At 36.6% G+C, this 20,433-nt stretch overlaps 1 protein-coding gene across 1 annotated transcript; it reads right to left on the reverse strand.

Annotated features, from left to right (window-relative positions):
• Nucleotides 1-18,029: 18,029 nt before the first annotated feature.
• On the reverse strand, nt 18,030-20,189 carry LOC149214436 (uncharacterized). Its single transcript, XM_089390906.1, has 2 exons — nt 20,130-20,189; nt 18,030-20,014 (listed from the first exon to the last, which is right to left on the reverse strand). Exon 2 carries the CDS (start codon nt 19,841-19,843, stop codon nt 18,035-18,037), a length of 1,809 nt encoding a protein of 602 aa, XP_089247032.1. The 5' UTR covers nt 19,844-20,014; nt 20,130-20,189; the 3' UTR covers nt 18,030-18,034.
• Nucleotides 20,190-20,433: the final 244 nt, after the last annotated feature.

Below are 20,433 nucleotides of genomic sequence, written 5' to 3' on the forward strand. Positions count from 1 at the left end.
GAAGGGCTAAGGTTTAGCTCCTACCTGGTCCAAACGGCGCCGAAAATCGTCCACAGAATCTCTCGGAATCAGCTGGTGAAAATCGAGGAAGAAGAGGCACCTCCAGAGCTCCAACAAGCAAAATGCAAATGAAATGGTAAATGAGAGGTAAAAACCCCTTTTTATGACTTTTTACACAGTTTAAAGTTAAATATTAGGGTTATAATCTCGTTTTCATGCAAATATTGTCCATTTCTAACAAAATTTGTTGCAGCAATTGAAGATGAAGTACTACATTTGAAAAGAGAAAAGCTAATAAAAGTAAAAAATTAAATTTGACCATGAATCGAGTAGTTTTACCACGGAATTTATGCTCGTTAAAAAATAGAAAAGTGTGAGCAAAGTTTTTCCGCCAAAGTTCAAGCTCATTAAAAAATAAACCTATCTCGGTAAATAACCATTGCGATCGTAAATTTATAAGCCTTAAAAGCCTTGGTCGTGTTTTCATCCATCACCTCCATTTCATTTGGCCGATCGTTCACCCCCATATGTGTGTTTACCTTTTTTTTTAGGAACAGCTGCGAAGAGTGATTTCACCTAGCCATCCTTGTGACACTACCGTGATTGGAAAATTCCAATTTGTACCTGGAATCAGTTGCTATCCCTGTTTATCACTCGTTCCTCAAAAGACGAGTCTTCTTTGAGCTCTTTTCACTGACTCGTAAAATATGAAAAGTTTGCCGAGTTTTTTGGCCTTCTAGCTCGTTAAACGACCGAAAGCTATCCCTCCTCTAGATTTTAATCTTTTTGGACCTGAGGGATTATTGCACAAAAAGATCGAGCGCTTGTCTTGTTCGGCTCGTAAAAGTACCGAACAGCCATCCCTTCTGTATTGTTTTATACTTTTTCGGACTTAAGGGATTAGATGACGAAAAAGGAATCATGGAGTTGACTTTCTGTACCTTTTTAGACTCTCTAAAAATGAAAAGGACCGAGTTTTCCTTGTCGTTAGACTCGTTAAAATGATTAAATAGCGACAAACTTGTCTTTAGACGAGAACGAGTTTCCCTATCGCTAGGCTCGTTAAATCATAGCGATGGGCTTGCCCGAAGGGCAGGTTATAGAACAAGCATATGTTATCCTCCTCAAGCTTGACAAAAATAAAGAGGTACTGGTCAGAAATGACTGGGGAAAAATTGGGAGAACATCAAAGTTTAATGGTAGCAAGTCACTCTTGAACATGACACTTTTCCTCCGTACCACCGGGTTGGGTTGTTTCATTCACCGGTCTCACCGCCATGGTCCTCGCCAAACCATCCACATTTGGGGTAATGCTACCGATCCATCGCATCAGTGTCGTTATATGTTCAAGAGGGGTCATTCTGAAAGTGTCAACCGTGTCCCATCCACTGCCATACATTATCCTTCATCCATTCATGATCGCCACCCTGAATCATATGTCACAGTTTGTTTTCACCTCCACTAAAATCATTAGCTCCGTTCCGTGTCATTGATGAGGGATTCATTAAGGCCCTCCTTTGACGGATCGCTTCTTGTCGACTTCAGCTCATTATCCAAGAAGTTGGTCTAGGAACACCCCCATCAGTACTTTGAAGCTTGCATGCCTCAATGGCAAGTTTCTCACTTCCGGCGACAGGTATACCTCAATGACCTTCGACCAGAAGATTTTGCGTGGCGTTCGACGCCAAGTCCTGTATTCACGCCACGTGAATTGTACTGCAGTACCTTGAGGGTCATCGTCATTATTGGTGATTCCTCTCGCGCTTGTTAACGGTTTTCATTATTGACCGGTAATCAAGCGATGTCTTTCCATGTTCGACTTCAGAGAAATTCTCACATGGATCGACTTGTACTTAGAGTGAAGATCGAACGAGTTTGAAGACCCCGGATCTAGTTTCATCCATCCGGGCTGCGATATATATTCAGGAAGTATAAAATCATTTGTCGTGTACATCATTGCAGCAGATGATCATCCTATTCAAAGGATGATAATTTCAGCAGAAAATTATCAGTCTACCATCAGACGATCGTCTGTTATATGTACCAAAATGTATTTATAAAGCTGAGCATGGGAATGCCCGCCTCAGCTAGATCATGAAAACATAATGAAAAATAATGTATTGTATTACAGGGCGCCTCCTCAGCACTGGAACGAACTTCGGACCCTCTAGATAAAGCATTTCACCCGATAAACGGCCTCATACTTTAGGGGGCAACTGTTATAGACATTTTTGTGCCTCGCGACATGGAGCATGAAATGTCAATAATTACAGGGATCCTCAGTCCCTAAACATGTTGTTCTTACCCCTAAAAGAACAAGGTCATCAAACAACAGCACTTCCAATCAGTTCTCCACCTGAAAACACTTCAAAACAGGCTTATTTTGGATCATGTCAGCTGCTCCACTGAGCTTCTGCGCTGGAATGCAACTGTCCCTCCTTGTACCTGCGCTGGAAGTCAAGATTAATGAAGGCTACCTGCGCTGGGCGAGATTGGCCAAGTGGCACAGTCATCCTGCAAGGTGTCAACTGCCCAGGAAGCTTCCAAACTGACACTTGGTTCATGAGATTCGCCCTGTGATGAGTAAGAGGTACTTGATCACCATGTGTAAGCAAGGATCTCCAAGTGGACTCAAGAACTGAAGATTAACTGAAGAGGGAGAGGACACTAGTCAGCTCTCTGCCAGCCTCAAGCTGACTCATCCTCTCTTCTTCTCTCCTATATATAGAGCTCTTCTATGAGGTCTAAGGAGGCTGGAATTTTGTATGAAGCAAGGAGGTGCTGTTGGTTTACAGTTAGAGCTATTGGGTGATTGTTTTACTAGAGGTGAAGAGGAGAGTTCTTGCTGCTGGGGAGGTGCTGCTGGATTGGAGCCATCATTGGTTATAACCTTCTCAGAACCCTGTTTCTTCTATCAATAAAGTTTTGCATGTTCTCCTATATACTTGTATTGCATTGATGTATTGTATTTACATGTATATTTGATTCACTCTAATCCATGCATCAGTTATGAGTACATGTATCTTGTAGTTTCCTCTCTTGTTTTGTGCAGGATCTGTGTGTAGCTGGACCGGCAAAGAGAGCAAGGAGCTGGGAACAAGAGACAAAGAGAGAGGATAAGGATCGACTAAGCGAAAGACACCAGGTTGGTTAATCATTTCTTCCTTCTCTCTGTACTTTCATAAAGGAAAACATCAAAGCTTTACTTTCAGTTGTTGCTAAAGACTGTCACCTTTAGAGTAGGGATAGGGTCATCCGCATCGGATACTTTTCCCCACAACAACAAGCACATATAGCACAAGCACGAGGACACATGTGCAACCGAAATGTACATATGACAACACATTCATCCAAGGAGAACAAAAACCAGACATCACCTAAGGAGAACAAAACCATACACTAATACCACTCGGTAACACCTTCCTCCCACATTTACCCAAGCTAATTGGTCCACTGGGGTAAACATGTGATGAAGATTACTATGATATGATTCAACTCCCCATGAAAATTTAAGGAAGTGGAACTGACATGACAAAACCAATCTAACCTCTCTTAGAAGCTACAAAACTTTAAGGATCCAACCAACCCCTTTAGGTGTCCAACCCTTGAGAGAACTTGCTTTTTCACTACCTTAGAGCCTCAATCACTCCCATGACAAGGCATCCTTGTGATTGGGACCCTCCATTCGCTCTCACAACAAGGCATCTATGCGACTGTGGCCTTTTTGAGGCAATTTTTTGCCAACAACCCAGGATTCTGTGACACTTTTTCAGGGCCAGGACTCATGCCACTACCCAGAACTTCATGAAACTTTAAGAAATGACAAATAACATCAAAATGAGGATACTAATGCAAAAACTTAAGCAAGGACTTGATCTAACCCCTACTATCCATGACAAATATTTCGTCAAACATATCACAAACATGTAATCTGCAAGTCATAACAATAGATCTAAACATATGGGTCTCATACTTATCTGAGAATCGTCCAAGAGGACTGATATCTCCTCACAATAGATGAATTTTTATCTATTAGGTGATCCATTCATTAATATTTCATATGTTAACTGAAACATGATGAGAGCCACACATCATAATTGTCATAAAACATGCTCATAACCAACAAATAACTAGAGATATATCAATGAGGAAACAACCATTAAAGCCACATAATAGAAAGCACATTTACTCATGAAATTACCAAGGAAAAATTATCTTATTAAAATATGCAAATCCAACCAAATCAAGGACTTCCACGTACCACCCAACCATAGATTGGGATGAACCAAATCTCTCTTTCAGAAAATCACCCCCACACCATATTCCAAGCATGAATGTGGGATCTCATGAAACACATCAAACAAAACAAAACCAGGGCTTCCAAAGGAAAAACCACCTCAACCATCAACCACTGATTCCACCTCATGGTCAGACATCACTAACCATCACCATATAGGTCTCTACCCAAGTTGTCTAGGGCTTTAGAGCATTTTTTCCAACCAAGGCTTCTAGGACTAGTAACTCAACCCACAGTTTCTGTCAAGATCCAAAGCATTTGTCCAGCAAGAGCTTCTAGGACTTGTAACTCAACCCACCAAGGGCTCTAGAGAATTTTTCCAACCAACTTAGGCTTCCAGGACTAGTAACTCGACAAAAGTTGTTACTGGAACTAGTAACTCAACCCACGACCATAAGGAACATGACCACCAACCAGGAAAAAAAAAAAAAAAAAAATAAAATTAAATAAATAAATAAAAATTAAACCCACAACACCATGGCTATCCAGGAAATGGCAAGGCTAGTCAAATCCACAATCAATCCAGGAAATCCTCCATGCCAATGACAAATCATAACCAAGAAACCACATGAATGCCAAAACTAGCAAGGAAATAATACATGCAACTCAGTACCTACAAGCAAAAATTGCTATAGCTACTGAGCTCGATGCCCTCTTGCGCTTTCCTGCTCTTCCTTTGCCTTCTTGCTCCAAATTCAAAGTATTCCACACTCCTCCAAGAGTGCTCCAAGAAAACTCTAAGTGTCCAAGAGTATGATAGAGATAATAAAATGAGAACTCCAAGCTAAAACTGAAAAAATGTTACAAACTGATCCTTAGAATCCATTTTATTAATGAGGCCTCTATTTTCATCATTTCCCATTATTTTTCCTTCATTTTCCTCCTCACATGCAACCCGTGACCTTTCACCTCCCTTTTCTCTTATTTTCCATTATTTTCATAAATAAATTGCCAATAAATGCCTCATACCTTTCCAAAGCCTTTGCCATTTCCTTTGCCAATTTCCATAGCCATTGATTAATCACAAGTGATCCCCACCACTATTGTTTTTTTCCCAACATTCAGCTTGGAATACATGTCCCATGACCTTGATTATTATTTTTCCTTTATTAACTTTATTACATGGATTTTTAACCAAGGTTGTTACAATATCATAGATTGTACATTTCAGTGAATGAAAACAACACCGATTCTTGAAAGGTATACTGCCTTGGTGCATATGTCTTCAACAAACGTCTCGGTGCTACAAAATATTGTATCCAACTCCGTATGTTATTAAAATTATCAACACTGGTTATTTTATATTAGTAGTACACTAGTCCTTTTATATTCAAATTAAGAACACTGGCCTGCAAGCTTTTTTTGCTTGCCCCGGTGTTGTTCCTAAGAAGTACATCTTGAGGCATTTGTTGAAGACATACACACCAGTGCGATATAATCTCCAGGCACCGATGTTGTTTGCATTAAATGCCTCAGAGCATGGTATTGTAGACTGCCTGAGCCAATGCATTTTTTATTTTTAAAGCACCGATGCTTTGATAATGATAACCCACCAGTGTTCCAAACCATTGGTTCTAGCCCTGATTCTTTTAATAAATTTATGGCACTGGTGCTTTTATATTTAGAGCACACACGTGTTATTTTTCCATTAAGTGCACTGCTAAAAAATATTTGTTAAAACCTCCAGTCGCCCATATTTTTTTAGTTGTGATGAATTTATGTTATCAGCTCCGCTAAAACATACGCTACTACAAATGGATGTTGTAGCGGAGGTTTTTTTGCCAATTTTTGCAAATTTTATAACACTAGAAACCTTCATTATAACCTCTGCTAGAAGGTATTTTCCTTATAGTGAAAAGAGTCAAACTAGCCATTGGAGGTTACTCTTTCCTAGAAGATACATTTGTGGACAATAAAGTGACTATTAAAATTCAAGTTGCTAAGTCTTTTCTATTGTAGCGAGTTACTAAAATAATCATTCACATTCCAAGGAGAGGTCGAGTTGTGCAAGAGGAATGTTGGACTAGATTTGATCATCATTTCCTATTTTTTGACTTTTGGATCCTTTCTTTAGTGCACCATTGGACTTTTTTTGGAGTGTTGATGACGATTTGATCCACTTAGTCTTTGAATTCATTGTGGATGAAAAGTCAAAGATTTTTATTTTAATGTGGGTGGAAACTTGTTGAAAATTGGTAGCTTCGGTTGGTATTTTCATTAGAAAATCAAAGAATAAATTATATATTTTTATGTTGGCCAAGTATGTCATCATATGATTAAGTCGGCCCCACGCATTGAAAGGGTTTGACCCTAAGGTAAAAACCCACTTCCTAGCACATGTATATATTGGCATTCGAGTGACCTTATTTGTTATCCATCTCACTCACTCATTCAATCTGAAACAAGAAGAAGAAAATTCCACACATGCAAAGGATAAAGAGGAAAGATTTGTTCTGCATTGACCAACCATATTTCTTTTGTTTGACTAACATTAACTTGGTATTTTCTATTGATATTTGATCGAACTCTTATTGACATTTGGAGGCCGATATTTTCAGTGGTTTGTTAACTAAAGTTGACTGAATATTTTCTCTTGTTCTAACTCGTTGACTGAGGGTTGACCATAGGTCAACATATGTACTTTGACCAAGCTTTAACTGTGGTATTGGAGGTTGAATTTTGACTCTTTTACCAACTACCTCAGACCGAAATTCAGCCCCTCAGTTGTAAACTTTGACTTGGACCAACATTGACTATTTCTTTCTCTTTTGACTAGGTTGACTTGGCAAATATTGAGGTCAAAAGATTGGAATTTTGTTTGGAATATTCTGATGTACATTTTGATGAATCAAACTCTCTCTCATAAGGAAATATTTGTTGGGTTTTCCCCTTGTGAGTTTTTCCCTAGTCATTGGCCAATTTTTTTTGTCTCTTGTCTCATTATTTACTGTGATCTCTATTTCTCTATTGAAGAAGTGAATGGTTGAAAAATTTCATGTATAAATGCTTAATGATTGGAAGTCTCTAAAGAAGTAATATTCTATAATTGGAAGTAGTTATCAATTTGAAAAATTGTACTCATCTTGATTACACTAGAAAATGAACAAAACTAGCCATTAAAAATGAAACTTATGAATTGCTAGCCCCTCCCCTCATTATAGGTTGTTGATTGTGAGATAATTTGATGTTATTAATAAAAGAAACTAGTTTGCGAAAAATATTCTCATTTGTGTTCTTGCGTTGTATGGAGTTAAATTTTCTATGGTTCTTGATCTTTCACATTTATCACAATGTTTTCTACATTTTTTTGTAGGTACAATTCTCTCATGATACGATCAAATTCAGAATCCATTGAGGCACAAATTGTCATGTAGAAGGGAAGAGTAAAATATTAGCCTTTTATAGCCACTAAAATTACACATTTCTAAGTGGTGGAGAAGCCCTCTAAGGGGAATTCCCATTCAAAATCAATGGCTATTAGTGCTATAGTTTCTACATTGATTGAGGCACCTCAAATGAGAAGGTCCTCCTACTAAGCTATGATTTTTAGTGAGTAGTTTCATGACTAAGAAGGTGGGATCATTTCACCCCCGACTTCTTACTCTTTAGTCTCAAAAGGGAAGGATCGACAAAATAAGGGTTGTGATCACAACTCTAAAAAGTGGTGAGGTAATAAGGCAAGGTAAAACTCACTCTTAAACTCCATTTTATTTCAAAAGTATAAAACAATTTTCTTTTATTTTTTATTTATGTTCTATATTACTAGCTTGTTGGAAATTTTTAATCTTTATATCTAATAGAATCCTTGGAGAAAAGAGCTTAAATTTAGATATTAACTAATTGATAGTTATGTCCTAAGGGGTAGCTCAATTGGTTGATTTGAAGTTTGTAAAATTGTAGAACAAGGCAACCTAGGTTCAAATCCCCCCTGAAGTGACCCAATTTACAATAAGGAGGATAGGTCGTAAACCCCCAAAAGTTTACTAGTAGTTACATGTCAGGTGTGCTGCTGGGTTCCTTTGGGATACCAAAAAAAATACTAAGGGATAGTTATCTCTGTTTTCTTGATTTTATTTTGCATATTTTATGTAGGTATACATAGTTTTTTGTGTGTCAAGATGCATGTATATATTATTGTAGTAGAATTTTAGATTGCAGATTTCACATAGAAAGGTACTCAACAAGGCATTAGACATCAAGTAAGTACATTTTGATTATCTTGTTTTAGCTAAGATTAAATTGTATAGTTAATACTTCAAATATGTAGCTTGGAATCATTTTTTCCATTTTTTTCAATTTTGAGAGAGTGTCCATTGTATGTCAATCTTTAGTTGGTTAAAACAAAAAGCCTTTAAAAATACTTGTTTACATCTTATACATGCAAAATTATATTCGAACCTGTCATTTTTGTGAAAACTATAGTAGTTAGTTGAAAGAGGCATTTTTTGTTCTTGATTATTTGGCCCAATATTCCTGAAATGTGATACATACATGGAAAAAAGCATGAAAATTCAAAAGAATCACATCTGAAAAACTATTGAGAATGCATCGATATAAAGAAAACTGTGTAGAAAATGGTGCTACGTGGATGACCATGTGGTCATATGTCCCACTCCATCCATAAAATCAATGACCACAAATGTTCTTACATGAAGATTTAGTGCTTCCCTATAGAGGTTGTTAGTGGTGTTGTTTAGCCCTTAAATCATGTGTTTTAATGAAAGCCAATCAAAAGTGGAGAGAGAATCTATGATGTCCTATAGGATTGGTTGCAAGTAGATGTTCTCAATGGATACCCTCTTTTTTTCCAAGACAATTACTAGTTTTGAGTCGCCAAAGATTTGTAGTGACTTACTCTTTTTAGTGTTTCTATTTCCAAAAGGGTGCAATGGGAAATGAATTTAGCTCAGTTATGTGAGCCCTAGATGGGGGCATATCCAACTTGTACACATGAGGACTAAGTGATGAAAAGGACTACTCCTACTCCACACTTGGGCATAATTACTTAAGCTACATGATCCATGTTGGATCATTATATTGTTTCTCATCCATATCGATGCTTTCAGAGTGGAAAAAGTGGAGGAATAAACTCACAAGACCATTTTTACTAGCGGGACCTAGTTTGACAAATTGGGATCTAAAACATTCCAAGAGCATTTTGAGGCATCAATCAACGTCTTTTGGGGTAAAATTTTACAACTTTAGCACCACACCTTTTTTCCATATTATACACACAAATACCTTTCCAACGACACAAGAATCACCTCAATTGAAGTCCATTTGCAAAAGTTATGCAACTCAGAAATTGACCTTCCTGTTTTCACCACCAAAATTCGAGAGGATGCCACGTCAACTCCCATTATTCATGGTAAAGGGGCTAGCCACATGATTATGATGAAGAAGAGTTTAGATGCATTCATATTGTAATTCTGGTTGAGAGTTGAGCTAGCAAAACCTAACCACTAGTAGGATATCGAGATTTGTTATAACCAAGCCACTAGGAAGAAAAGGGGTTCCATTATTTTTTAGTGATTTTGTTCCATATATGAGAAAAAATAAGTAAGTGGGATAGGACATAGGGCACACACATAGGATTCGTTCAATTTAGTAGCCAATGGGCCACAAGCCATACTTCTTTGTACTCACAACAATTTTTTATTCAAAGAAAGAGAGCAGGGAGACCTCACCTTCTAGCTGGGTTTTTCTCCTGAAAGGGTTTCCCAGGTTATATCTTGTGTCAAATCGTAGCTTGTGAGTTTTTATTTTTTTATTCTCTATTTTATGCATAATTTAATTTGCATGCATACACAATTAACAGTAATCTACATATCCCCAAAAATCTAAAGGAAATAAAACCCTAATAGTGTAGATTTTGGACTTTTAAATGTAGTTTTATTAGATATGTTCTGATGAATTATCCAGTGGAATATGTATGGTAGTTTACTAATCACCACTCCATTGAAAAACCCCAAGGACAACCTAGAGTGAGTGGTGGAATTAAAGGAACTCTAAACTTATGAGGTTTTTGTTCAACCTTGTATTCTTTGTACAATTTTTTAACTACACCTGTAGTGACCTCTGCAGGATGTCCCCTAATCAGAATAAACTATTGTTCATAGCCCACCATAGACTATTTATGAGGATGTCAGGAAGCCCTATAAAGCATTACATGTCTTTATTACATTACCGAGTTTCGGAATTGTTCTCTAGTCCTAATCCTGACCATGAGCCTTTAATGTCTAGTTTGATGAAGTTAGATGAGGTGACCCGCACTATGTAGAAGCAAGATAGAAAGGGGTGTAAGATATTCTCGATTGATGACTTGCATAAAGGGAAGAAACTAGTTCCCTTCCATCCCCTTTAGTTGAGGTTGTCCTAGGCAAGGAGTTTATTGAATAATGCCAACCAGAAAGTTAGTTTGCATTTGAGTGGAGCATATGTCTTCCATAAAGGGCCTCACCACCATATTTTTATTTGTATGTATTTTTGTTCAATGTGTGTTTCATATCCCACTTTGGCTAAGAAATAGCCATTGTTTGGGTTCTTTTTCCATACTAGATCATCATATATGTATTCCCCCAACCATATAAAATTTAAGGTCATAAGTCTTATGTATTGTTTCCATTCCACAACTTCTTGTGTTTAAATACCCATACAAACAACATTTTTCCATGATTCCTTTCACCATTCGTATAGAGATTGAGCCTTGGAATCTACAAGTGTGTAAACAATCAAGAGGTGAAGGAATTTGATTAGGTTGTTTGATAAAATGTAATCTTCACCCGATCCAAGCCAAGGATTTTGGACCCAATTTAATCTATTTTCCATTCCGAACTCGCCAAACTGTCCAAGAGCCTATAAGGGGGAAGGAAAGAACCAAGGCTTTCCAAGTGTTTGAGCCTTTGGAGGATTTTCTTAGAATACGAAACCAATCAGAGCAAGAGATATTTGGTAGATATTTGGATTTGAGTGTGTTCCCTAGAGGAAGGTATTGTGTGTTAATCTCTAAAGGCTTCTTGCTGTGATAAATTTGTTGAAAGTGTAGATGTTTTTGAAGCCCCAACTACCCAGGTATTTCAATATAACTATTTTTTTTCGTTTGACCAAGAGAATTTCACCTATGTGTTTATTTCATGAGAAAAGGAATTAGAAACATGCTTTCCTAATTTTGGTGAGGATGCCCTCTCGAACGTATGCAATAGAGCACCAATAGACTGGTATACTTTCAAGTACAACCTTGATAAGAACTACTATGCCTCCTCTGGAGAGAAGTTTGTTTTCCCAGAAATTCATATGAGGGTCAATTTTGTGGAATAACCAAAGCCAATCAACAAAGAGATACCCAAGTAGCCTGAGGAAGAAGTTAAGGTAATTAAATCCTTCATACAAGGGAGAGATAAGAAAGGGGAAAAATTTGCTAAGTTGAAGGGCTATAAGTTGGATAGTAGATTGGGATAAGGCAATATTTTTTTGGGTTGATTTTCATTGCAAAAGCTAGGAAAAAAAATGAGAGGGAGTTTTTGAGGACAAGGGACTCAAAAGTTCCTTCAAGTAAAATGATGATGTCATCAAAGATAGGAGATGAGAGATTCATTGATGAGAATACATTTACATATATATTATAAGTTGATATATAGTTTTGCGTTGTGTACCCATGATTTTTTTACTCCAAAACCTCAAAAATTGAATTTCTAGCTTGTTGGAAATTCAATTTTACAGCAAGTTCTAGTCTCAAAGGTGGTCTAAATTGACCATCCTTTAGTATTTTTTGGCTCCCCACCGCTAGATCTAAGACATAGAATTTTTTTGGTACTTTTGGGTGGTTTATTAAGAGGTCTACTTTTTTTTGCAATTTTCTACATAAATTACAACCCTGCTAAAAATATCGCAGTAATGAATTTCACAAAAAAAACCCTAACCAATTGTTCAATCACTTAATCATTTCTATAATTGTTTAGGATATTTAAATTTATGAAAATTGATTACTTACATGCCATGTCTAATGTAATTTTGAGTATCTTTTCTTCTTGATAGAAATTTATTTACATATTTGCAACCTTGTTAAATACGACAAAAAACAACATTGCAACTATAATTCTATTCTCTAGTTAGTGTATTTCAAGCACATTAATTTATGTTATTTATTTGACAAATTTCTTCAATTTTCAGTGTACTTGTAGGTTGGTTTAGTTTAATACAATTGCATATGTTTACATTAAGCCAACATGAAAATTGTAAAAATGCATCCCTTCAGCCAATTAGAACCCATTAGATTGAATGGTGAGGACCTAGGTTGAGGTGAGAATGGGTCTCCATCCAATTTGTGTGTTGATCATAGTAAATTATATGATGTTCAAAAATTTGCTAAATGAGACAATCAACAACTCTAATTTGTGTAATGATATTGTAAGGGCCATATTTGAACTGTTTTTTTTTCTCCTATAAAAAGTAGTCACAACTCTCTCTACTATAATTGATAATCTATGTAGTACTAACCATGTTTGCCCTCATGATTTTGCAATTTTTTGTTAAAATATTCTCAAGTTGATTAGAATTTGTGAATGTGATTTTATAAACCACATCCAATTACTTTCTTTCTTGTCTTTGCCTTGGCCATTTGATCAATAGTATGAATCATTTGGAAAATTTTAAGAAATAATTCAAAAGGTGAAGTGTGAATCATTCTCTACATTATGTGATTGGGACTATGCTATACATATTAGATGCAGTCATTCCATCTCAATGGATGTTTTAAATTAAAAATGCTCAGTAGTTGGGCCATTGTCGGTCATGTTATGCATTGTGCGAGCATGACTATGGATTGTGTGCTCGTGACTATGCTATACATATTGAATGTTGTCATCCCATTTCACGATATGTTTATATTTAAAAATGTTCAATAATTGTACCATTGTGTAGTGTACTACTACTTTAGATTGAGCAATTTGTTTAGGATATTGAGCAATTTTTTTAGGATAGAAGAAAATTTTCTTTAGAAAAAAAATTTAGGATAAAAGAAAAAATTATTTATCTTGGTTTCTATTGATATTCAAATCGTTTTCCAAAAATCATGAAGAAATCCCCATATTGGGAGAACAATTGCACTGTATTAAGGCTTAAAAAAATTCCAAATTCCAATAGTGAGAGAACAATTGCACTATATTAAAGCTTAAAAAAATTCCTTTGCTCTGTCACCATGGATATGCTTATCTACAAACACAATGGTACTCATTAAAATTTCGCTGTCACCATTGCAAGTCAATATTCACTTAAAATTAGTTCTAGTAACATGAACAATGTCAATTCTTCGATAATTCTACTATTCATCCTTCCTTGACTCATTGGGATTGTATTTACTGAATTGCATGATGTCTGAACTACTTCCACACATTAAAAAAAAACCAAGTCTACCAACTTTATATATTCCCTTGGTTAACTCAGTGTTCAGACTGGGCTTGATAGCAATATCACCATCAAACGCTACAATGCCATGAGACTCACCATTCCACATAAAAGTTGAAATAAATGGAAATTACCATAGTTTCGGGTTCATAACAATTGAAATAATTGGAAATTACCATAGTTTCATGTTTATAATAGTCTAAACTCAATCCAATACAATGCCCAACTTGATGTATTATGTGGATGCATATCAGTGAGCAACTATAGCAATTAAGAATATAAAATAGTCATAAGCAATGAAATGTTTGATGAAGGTTATAGGGATTGGTAAGAAGGTAAATTCTTAATTATTTAATGACTGATCCCATGCCATATATTGTCATCCATCTAATGTACCATGCTGGAAAAAGTTGAAATAAATGGAAATTACCATAGTTTCGGGTTCATAACAGTTGAAATAAATGGAAATTACCATAGTTTCATGTTTATAATAGTCTAAACTCAATCCAATACAATGCCCAACTTGATGTATTATGTGGATGCATATCAGTGAGCAACTATAGCAATTAAGTAATATAAAATAGTCATAAGCAATGAAATGTTTGATGAAGGTTATATGGATTGGTAAAAAGGTAAATTCTTAATTATTTAATGACTGATCCCATGCCATATATTGTCATCCATCTAACGTACCATGCTGGAAAGTGTCCCACGAACTATGCAACAAAAGGACACCCCAAGTAATGCATAAAACCTATGTACGACTATGTACCACCAATACAGACACCTACAACCTCGGGCAATCTACAAGCACTGTAATGAACTATGGAGATTTAGTTGTTAATGGTTGCTAGAACAACGAATTTCAGAATTTCATATGCAGAATTGTGTTATTGGCTTTGTAAAGAAAGCTTTTAATGGACAAAATAATCTTTGTGAGAAATTTCTTTATTTAAACTATAAATTCAACCACAAGGAACACATAGAACATATTAAGAACACCAATAAATTATGACCCATTATAATCTTTGTGAGAAATTTCTTTATTTAAACTATAAATTCAACCACAAGAAACACATAGAACATATTAAGAACACCAATAAATTATGACCCATTATGACTCTTGCACAATTTAGCATGGTAATAAAGACATTCATAACTTAAAAACATAAGTTTCGCATGAGAAATCTAAATCTATTTTAACAATCTAGGATTGCAATGTAGTTCATGGTTTTAGGCCATTCACACTATATACAGTGCATTTGGTGGAGTCAAACAAGGATACCATAAAGCTCAAATCTTACAAGAAGTTATTAAGCAAGAAAAAGGTTGATTTCATGGTTTCAAGGAGGGAAGAACTAATCTTCCTTGGGAAAAATAATCCCAAATTATTTTGGAAGGAGCTCCAACCGAAAAAGGTACAAATTGGAAATAATATTACAACTTCTAAATGGTTTGACTATGCAAGACAATCTATGAGCAAGTTCCCAAGGTTGACCCTCCCCCCTTGGTCAACACTAATACTGAACTCTTCACAGTACAAGAGGTAGAGATGGGTATCAAGAAGTTGGGTGTTGGAAAAGAAAAAGACTTAGTTGAACTCCAAGCAGAATATCTAAAGTGGGGCTCAAATATTCTTGCACCTCACATTACAAAAATCTTTAACAACATCATACAACAAGGGCTCGCCACAGATTGGACAACTAGTCTGGCAATACCTCTTTTCAAGAGCGGTGACATCAATAATCCCTCCAATTATAGGACCATCATGATAAACCCTTTGTTTGCAAAGCTATCTGGAAGCATGCTAGAAAACAAAATTAGCAAGTGGGCAGAAGAAAGAGATAAGTGTGCTAAAGGGCAAGCAAGTTTTAGACCTAAACATTCCACAGTTGATCATTGTATAACTTTAAGGCACATCATTGAAAAATTTTGGGAGAAAAATGAAGAAGTCTGTTGTTGCTTTGCTGATTTCAGAAAAGCGTTTGACTCGGTTCCTAGGGATAAGCTTTGACACAGAGTGGAGGAACTTGGGGTTCCTAAACATTTGAGAGCAGCGGTGCATAGGCTGTGTGAAGAGGTGAAAGTCAAAATTAGAACTTTAGCAGGCATCTCTGAAAGTTTTAGAAGCGATATCGGAGTCAAGCAAGGTTGCCCACTGTTTCCTACCCTTTTTGGTTTATATATCGACAAGATTGAGGAGTGGTTAAATTCACAAGGGGGTGTTGGTATCTATTCAGGAAAGTTTGTTATAAGGCTTCTTTTGTATGCAGATGACCTTATTTTGATTGCTAAATCAACTCTTGGTTTGCAAGAGCACTTACTATCCCTTGAGCATTTTTGTAGAAGTGTGGGGATGCAAGTCAATATCAACAAAATGAAAGTAGTGGTCTTCTCTAAGAAAAGAAAGCATAACCGGCATAAGTTCTACTTTGAAGGCAACATTCTGGAAGAAGTTGCACATTACAAATACCTTGGAATTGACTTCAACAAAAATCCAAGCTGGAATGGTTGTAGAAAGAAAAGAACTTTGGGGGGTTGGAAAACATTTTATGCTTTTCAAAATAGGCATAGAGAGGCAAAGTTATGGGATTGGAAAACCACTCAAACTCTTTTTGGGCTTCTAGTGATTTTGGTGATTCTTTATGGCTGTAAACTATGGTCTAGCAGTACATTTGACATGCAGTGGAGACAAATTGAGAAAATTAAGAAGTGTTTGATTAGAAACAAATTTAATATTAAAAGTGCAGTTCCTTATGATATCTTGTTAAGTGAAACAGGGACTGCTCCTATTGAAGTAATTTCTATGGTGCGAGTCATAAGGTATTTAAAAAAATTGAGCAAATGGAAGAGGGTAGATGGCCTAAGATTGTCTTTAATGATAGATTGTGCAAGAGCAAAAAAATTTGGATGCAATAAAATAACAAATGGTTTAGTAAATGGAGTATTTGCTTGAACGCGTGTCCCATAAACAACAAAGAGATAAAAACTTTTGTTATGGAAAAGTTCCACAAGCGTACTTGGCATAAGGAGCTAGGAAGAAAGAAAAATTACTATATTGAAGTGTTTAATCCCACTCATAGTCATCAACCAAAAGCATACATAGAGGTCAATATCTCTTGGAGAACCAAATTGCTTATTGCTCAGTTAAGGACTAATTCTCATCAACTTCCTTGTGAAACAGGGCGCTGGAAAGGCGAAAGCAAGTGTGGGAGGAAAGAGTATGCATTTTTTGTTCTTCCGGAAAAGTGGAAACATAAAAAAAATTCATTTTAGAACGTGAGGCCTTCAAAGACAATAGGGAAAGTTATGCAGATATGCTCGCAGCTAGCTCTTGGGATAATCTATTTAGCGAGGGGTTTGTCGAGAAGCTCAGAGCATTTATTTTGAAGCTTCACGGAAAAATGATCGAATACATCAAGCAGATGAAGAAGCAATCTGTCCCATAGACTATCTTTAGCCTCGTGGACATTAAAATACTTTCTTCTTCTTCTCATCTTCAACAAAAACTTTTCATGAATTTAAGTACACTAAGATATAACCTTATCAACAACAACATTTTGTAACTCTAATTACAACGGAAGAGATGTAAAGATGAAAATAAAGATTAAATAAAAAAACATATTATTATTTATTTCTTCTTAAGAACCATTCATTATTCATTTATTATTTTTATTTATCTTTTCAATTTTTATTTATTTATTTAAAACTTTCATATTTTTTTTTAATTTTACATTATTTGTAAAATTATAATTATAGTCAATGGTTCTTAGTTTGAGTGGTTAGGATTGTGGTTTGCTATTCCATACACCCAGATTAATAAGGCTAGAAAAATTAGTAGTCAATACTAACGTTTTAATTCTTGCTAAGTCATATATTCGTGATATATTCAGATTACAAATTACTAGAAATACTCTTAATAGTATAAAAATAATTAATAAAATTTTTATAACATATAATCTCAGCAACAATATTTTATAATAACATGACTTCAAAATTATAATCAATTATTTTTTAAATATTTAAACTTCAAATATTCTTTAATATTCATATTAAATAATTTAAACTTAAAATTATAATGAAAAAATCCCATTTAAATTTTTTAAGAGTATTTAACTCCCGCTCCCTAAATTACCAGTGTTTAACTCCCACTTCGTAATGTTTACATTTCCATCTCCATTTCATAAATATAAATTAATAGAAACATTTCATAAATTAACAAAACCAAAATAAAACATGACTAAAGGATAACATTAACCATAAACCAAACCAAACCGTGACATGGTAAATACCTTTACCTTGTGCCGTTGAGCCCGCATTGCATTAGTCCCAGAGTCAATACATTCGTATGGCTGATATAACCCTTTTTAACACATCGCTTTGGGGATTTGCCGCCTCAGCCAACACCACTATTCTCCTCATATTCGCACATTCAGATATCAAGAACGTCTGCAATGATACCAACGTTTCCAGACCCGGCAGCTCCTCAACGGCATAACAACCATCCAAGCACAGAGCTCTAAGCTTTGCAAGGCCACGAAGCCCCTTTACTTTCTTTAATGCACTACAAGAACACAAGTCCAGACTTTCCAGTGATGTCGGCAATGCTCCAACCTCCACTAGATTCTTACAATCACCGAGATAGAGTTGTTCAAGGGCTGGGCAAACATCTCTACCAAATGAGATTTCAGAGATTCTCGCCTTCGACAGGACTAACGTTTGGAGTCGAAGCATGCGGTTGTCAATAGAAGAGTCCAACAATCTGCGGCCTCCTTGAACCTTTTCCACACTGGCAAATGGCAATACTGCACTAAGCGGGCATTCCCGTAAATTCAAAACTTCAAGATTGTTCAGCTCAGCCAGACCTGGCAACTCCTCTATTACTTTACATCCGCCCATGTCCAGATGTTGAAGCTTTGCGAGGCCACGAAGCCCTGTTATTTTCTTTAATGCACAACAATCCCTCAAAGCCAGACCTGTTAGTGTTGTTGGCAATGCTCCAACCTCCACTAGGTCATTACAATCACTGAGATTGAGAGCTTTAAGGACTGGACAAACACCTTCACCAAATGATATTTCAGTGATTCTCGCCTTCGACAGGACTAAGGTTTGGAGTCGAACCATGCACCTGTCAATAGAAGAGTTCAACAATCTGCTGCCTTGAACCTTTTCCACACTGGCAAATGGCACTACTGCACTAAGTGGGCATTCAGGAAAATACAAGAGTTCAAGACTGTTCAGCTCAGCTAGACCTGGCAACTCCTCTATTGCTTTACAACCTTGCATGAACAGCTGTTTAAGCTTTGCAAGGCCACGAAGCCCTGTTATTTTCTTCAATGCACGACAATCCCCCAAGTTCAAATGTATTAGTGTTGTCGGCAATGCTCCAACCTCCACTAAATCACCACAAGAAGTGAGATCGAGATGTTTAAGGACAGGACAAACACCTTCACCGAATGATATTTCTGTGATTCTCGTCTTCCACAGATTTAAGTCAATGAGTTTAGGCATGCACTTGTCAATAGAAGAGTCCAACAATCCTTGGACATTTTCCACACTGGCAAATGGTACTTGACAAATCGGAGAAGAAACTATTGACAAGTATGTCAACTGTTTCAAATCGCCAGGCAATTCGGGAAAATATTTCAATTTTCCCAAGCAGATTCCCAATCTCTTTAAATTCGTGAGCTTACAGAATGAATGCGGCAAGGCTTCCAACGAAGGGTCATCTATAGACAGAATTTCCAAATTGCTCAGATCTCCAATCGCACTAGGCAATTCGTTTAACTCTGTACCTTCCAAAATTAGTCGTTCCAGTGACAGCTGACGTGTGACTTGGGGAGGCAATACTTCAATTCTGCGACACCCGGAAAAATTTAACGTTTCAAGAGTGCAAATATTCCCAAGTGTTTTGGGAGAGAGCCTCAAGTTGCAGCAGCCGGTCAAATCGAGATGTTTGAGTCGAATTAAGTTCATGAATGAGTCTGGCAGCATCTTCAACTCCACACACTCCGCCAGCTTAACCTGTCGGAGCCTAGTTAAATTTCCAAAGGCAGGCGACAGAGTTTTCAAATCCTTGCACCCAGACAAGTCAATATGTTGGAGATTTGTGAAGTTCCCCAAAGAGTCTGGCAACGACTTCATGCCTGCGGTGAGTCTCAAGTGCTTCAATGAGCGGAGAAGAAAGAATTCTTCCGGCAATGTTCCTTTGAAGTTGTGCAGTTCAATCTCTTCCAGGTACTTCAACTGCCCTATGGACTTTGGTAAGTTGAAAAGGTCAACATGAATATTCAACTCCCTCAACTGGAGAGGTGCCTGCATAATAAGAGACTAAAATTTTAAAATGATTATTTAAAAACTATACCACTCCGGGCAATCCCTCCTACGACCAAATATATTTTATTAAATTGGAAAAAATCTTTACTTGTACCTCACTGTCAGTGTTCCACAAAGCTCCGAAGGTCGGAATCGGTACTGGTGGGAAGGAGCTCCGCCGTACGCAGCCTGACAGTTCTACCAGTTCTAAGACTGTTAGTTTTTCTAATGGAATCAAAGAAAAATAGGGAGGAGTTCGAATCCTGTATTGAAATCCACGAAGCTAGGGAGTCGTCATATATCTCACAGCGAAGCCACAAAAGTTCTGGATGTCTCATCACTTTGAATAAGCTTTCAAAACAATTATCTGGAGCTCTCAGTAGCTGCAACGTGCTCATGTCAACGATACAATTGGTAAA

This window comes from Pinus tabuliformis, chromosome 1_1 (assembly GCF_031772625.1).
Source record: "Pinus tabuliformis cultivar Carrire ecotype Pingquan chromosome 1_1, CPIR1, whole genome shotgun sequence".
NCBI classification, from domain to species: Eukaryota; Viridiplantae; Streptophyta; class Pinopsida; order Pinales; family Pinaceae; genus Pinus; species Pinus tabuliformis.

Bases quoted from the DNA above. Each gene is read 5' to 3' on its own strand.
- LOC149214436 (XM_089390906.1), bottom strand. From the start codon at position 19,843: ATGAAGTCGTTGCCAGACTCTTTGGGGAACTTCACAAATCTCCAACAT.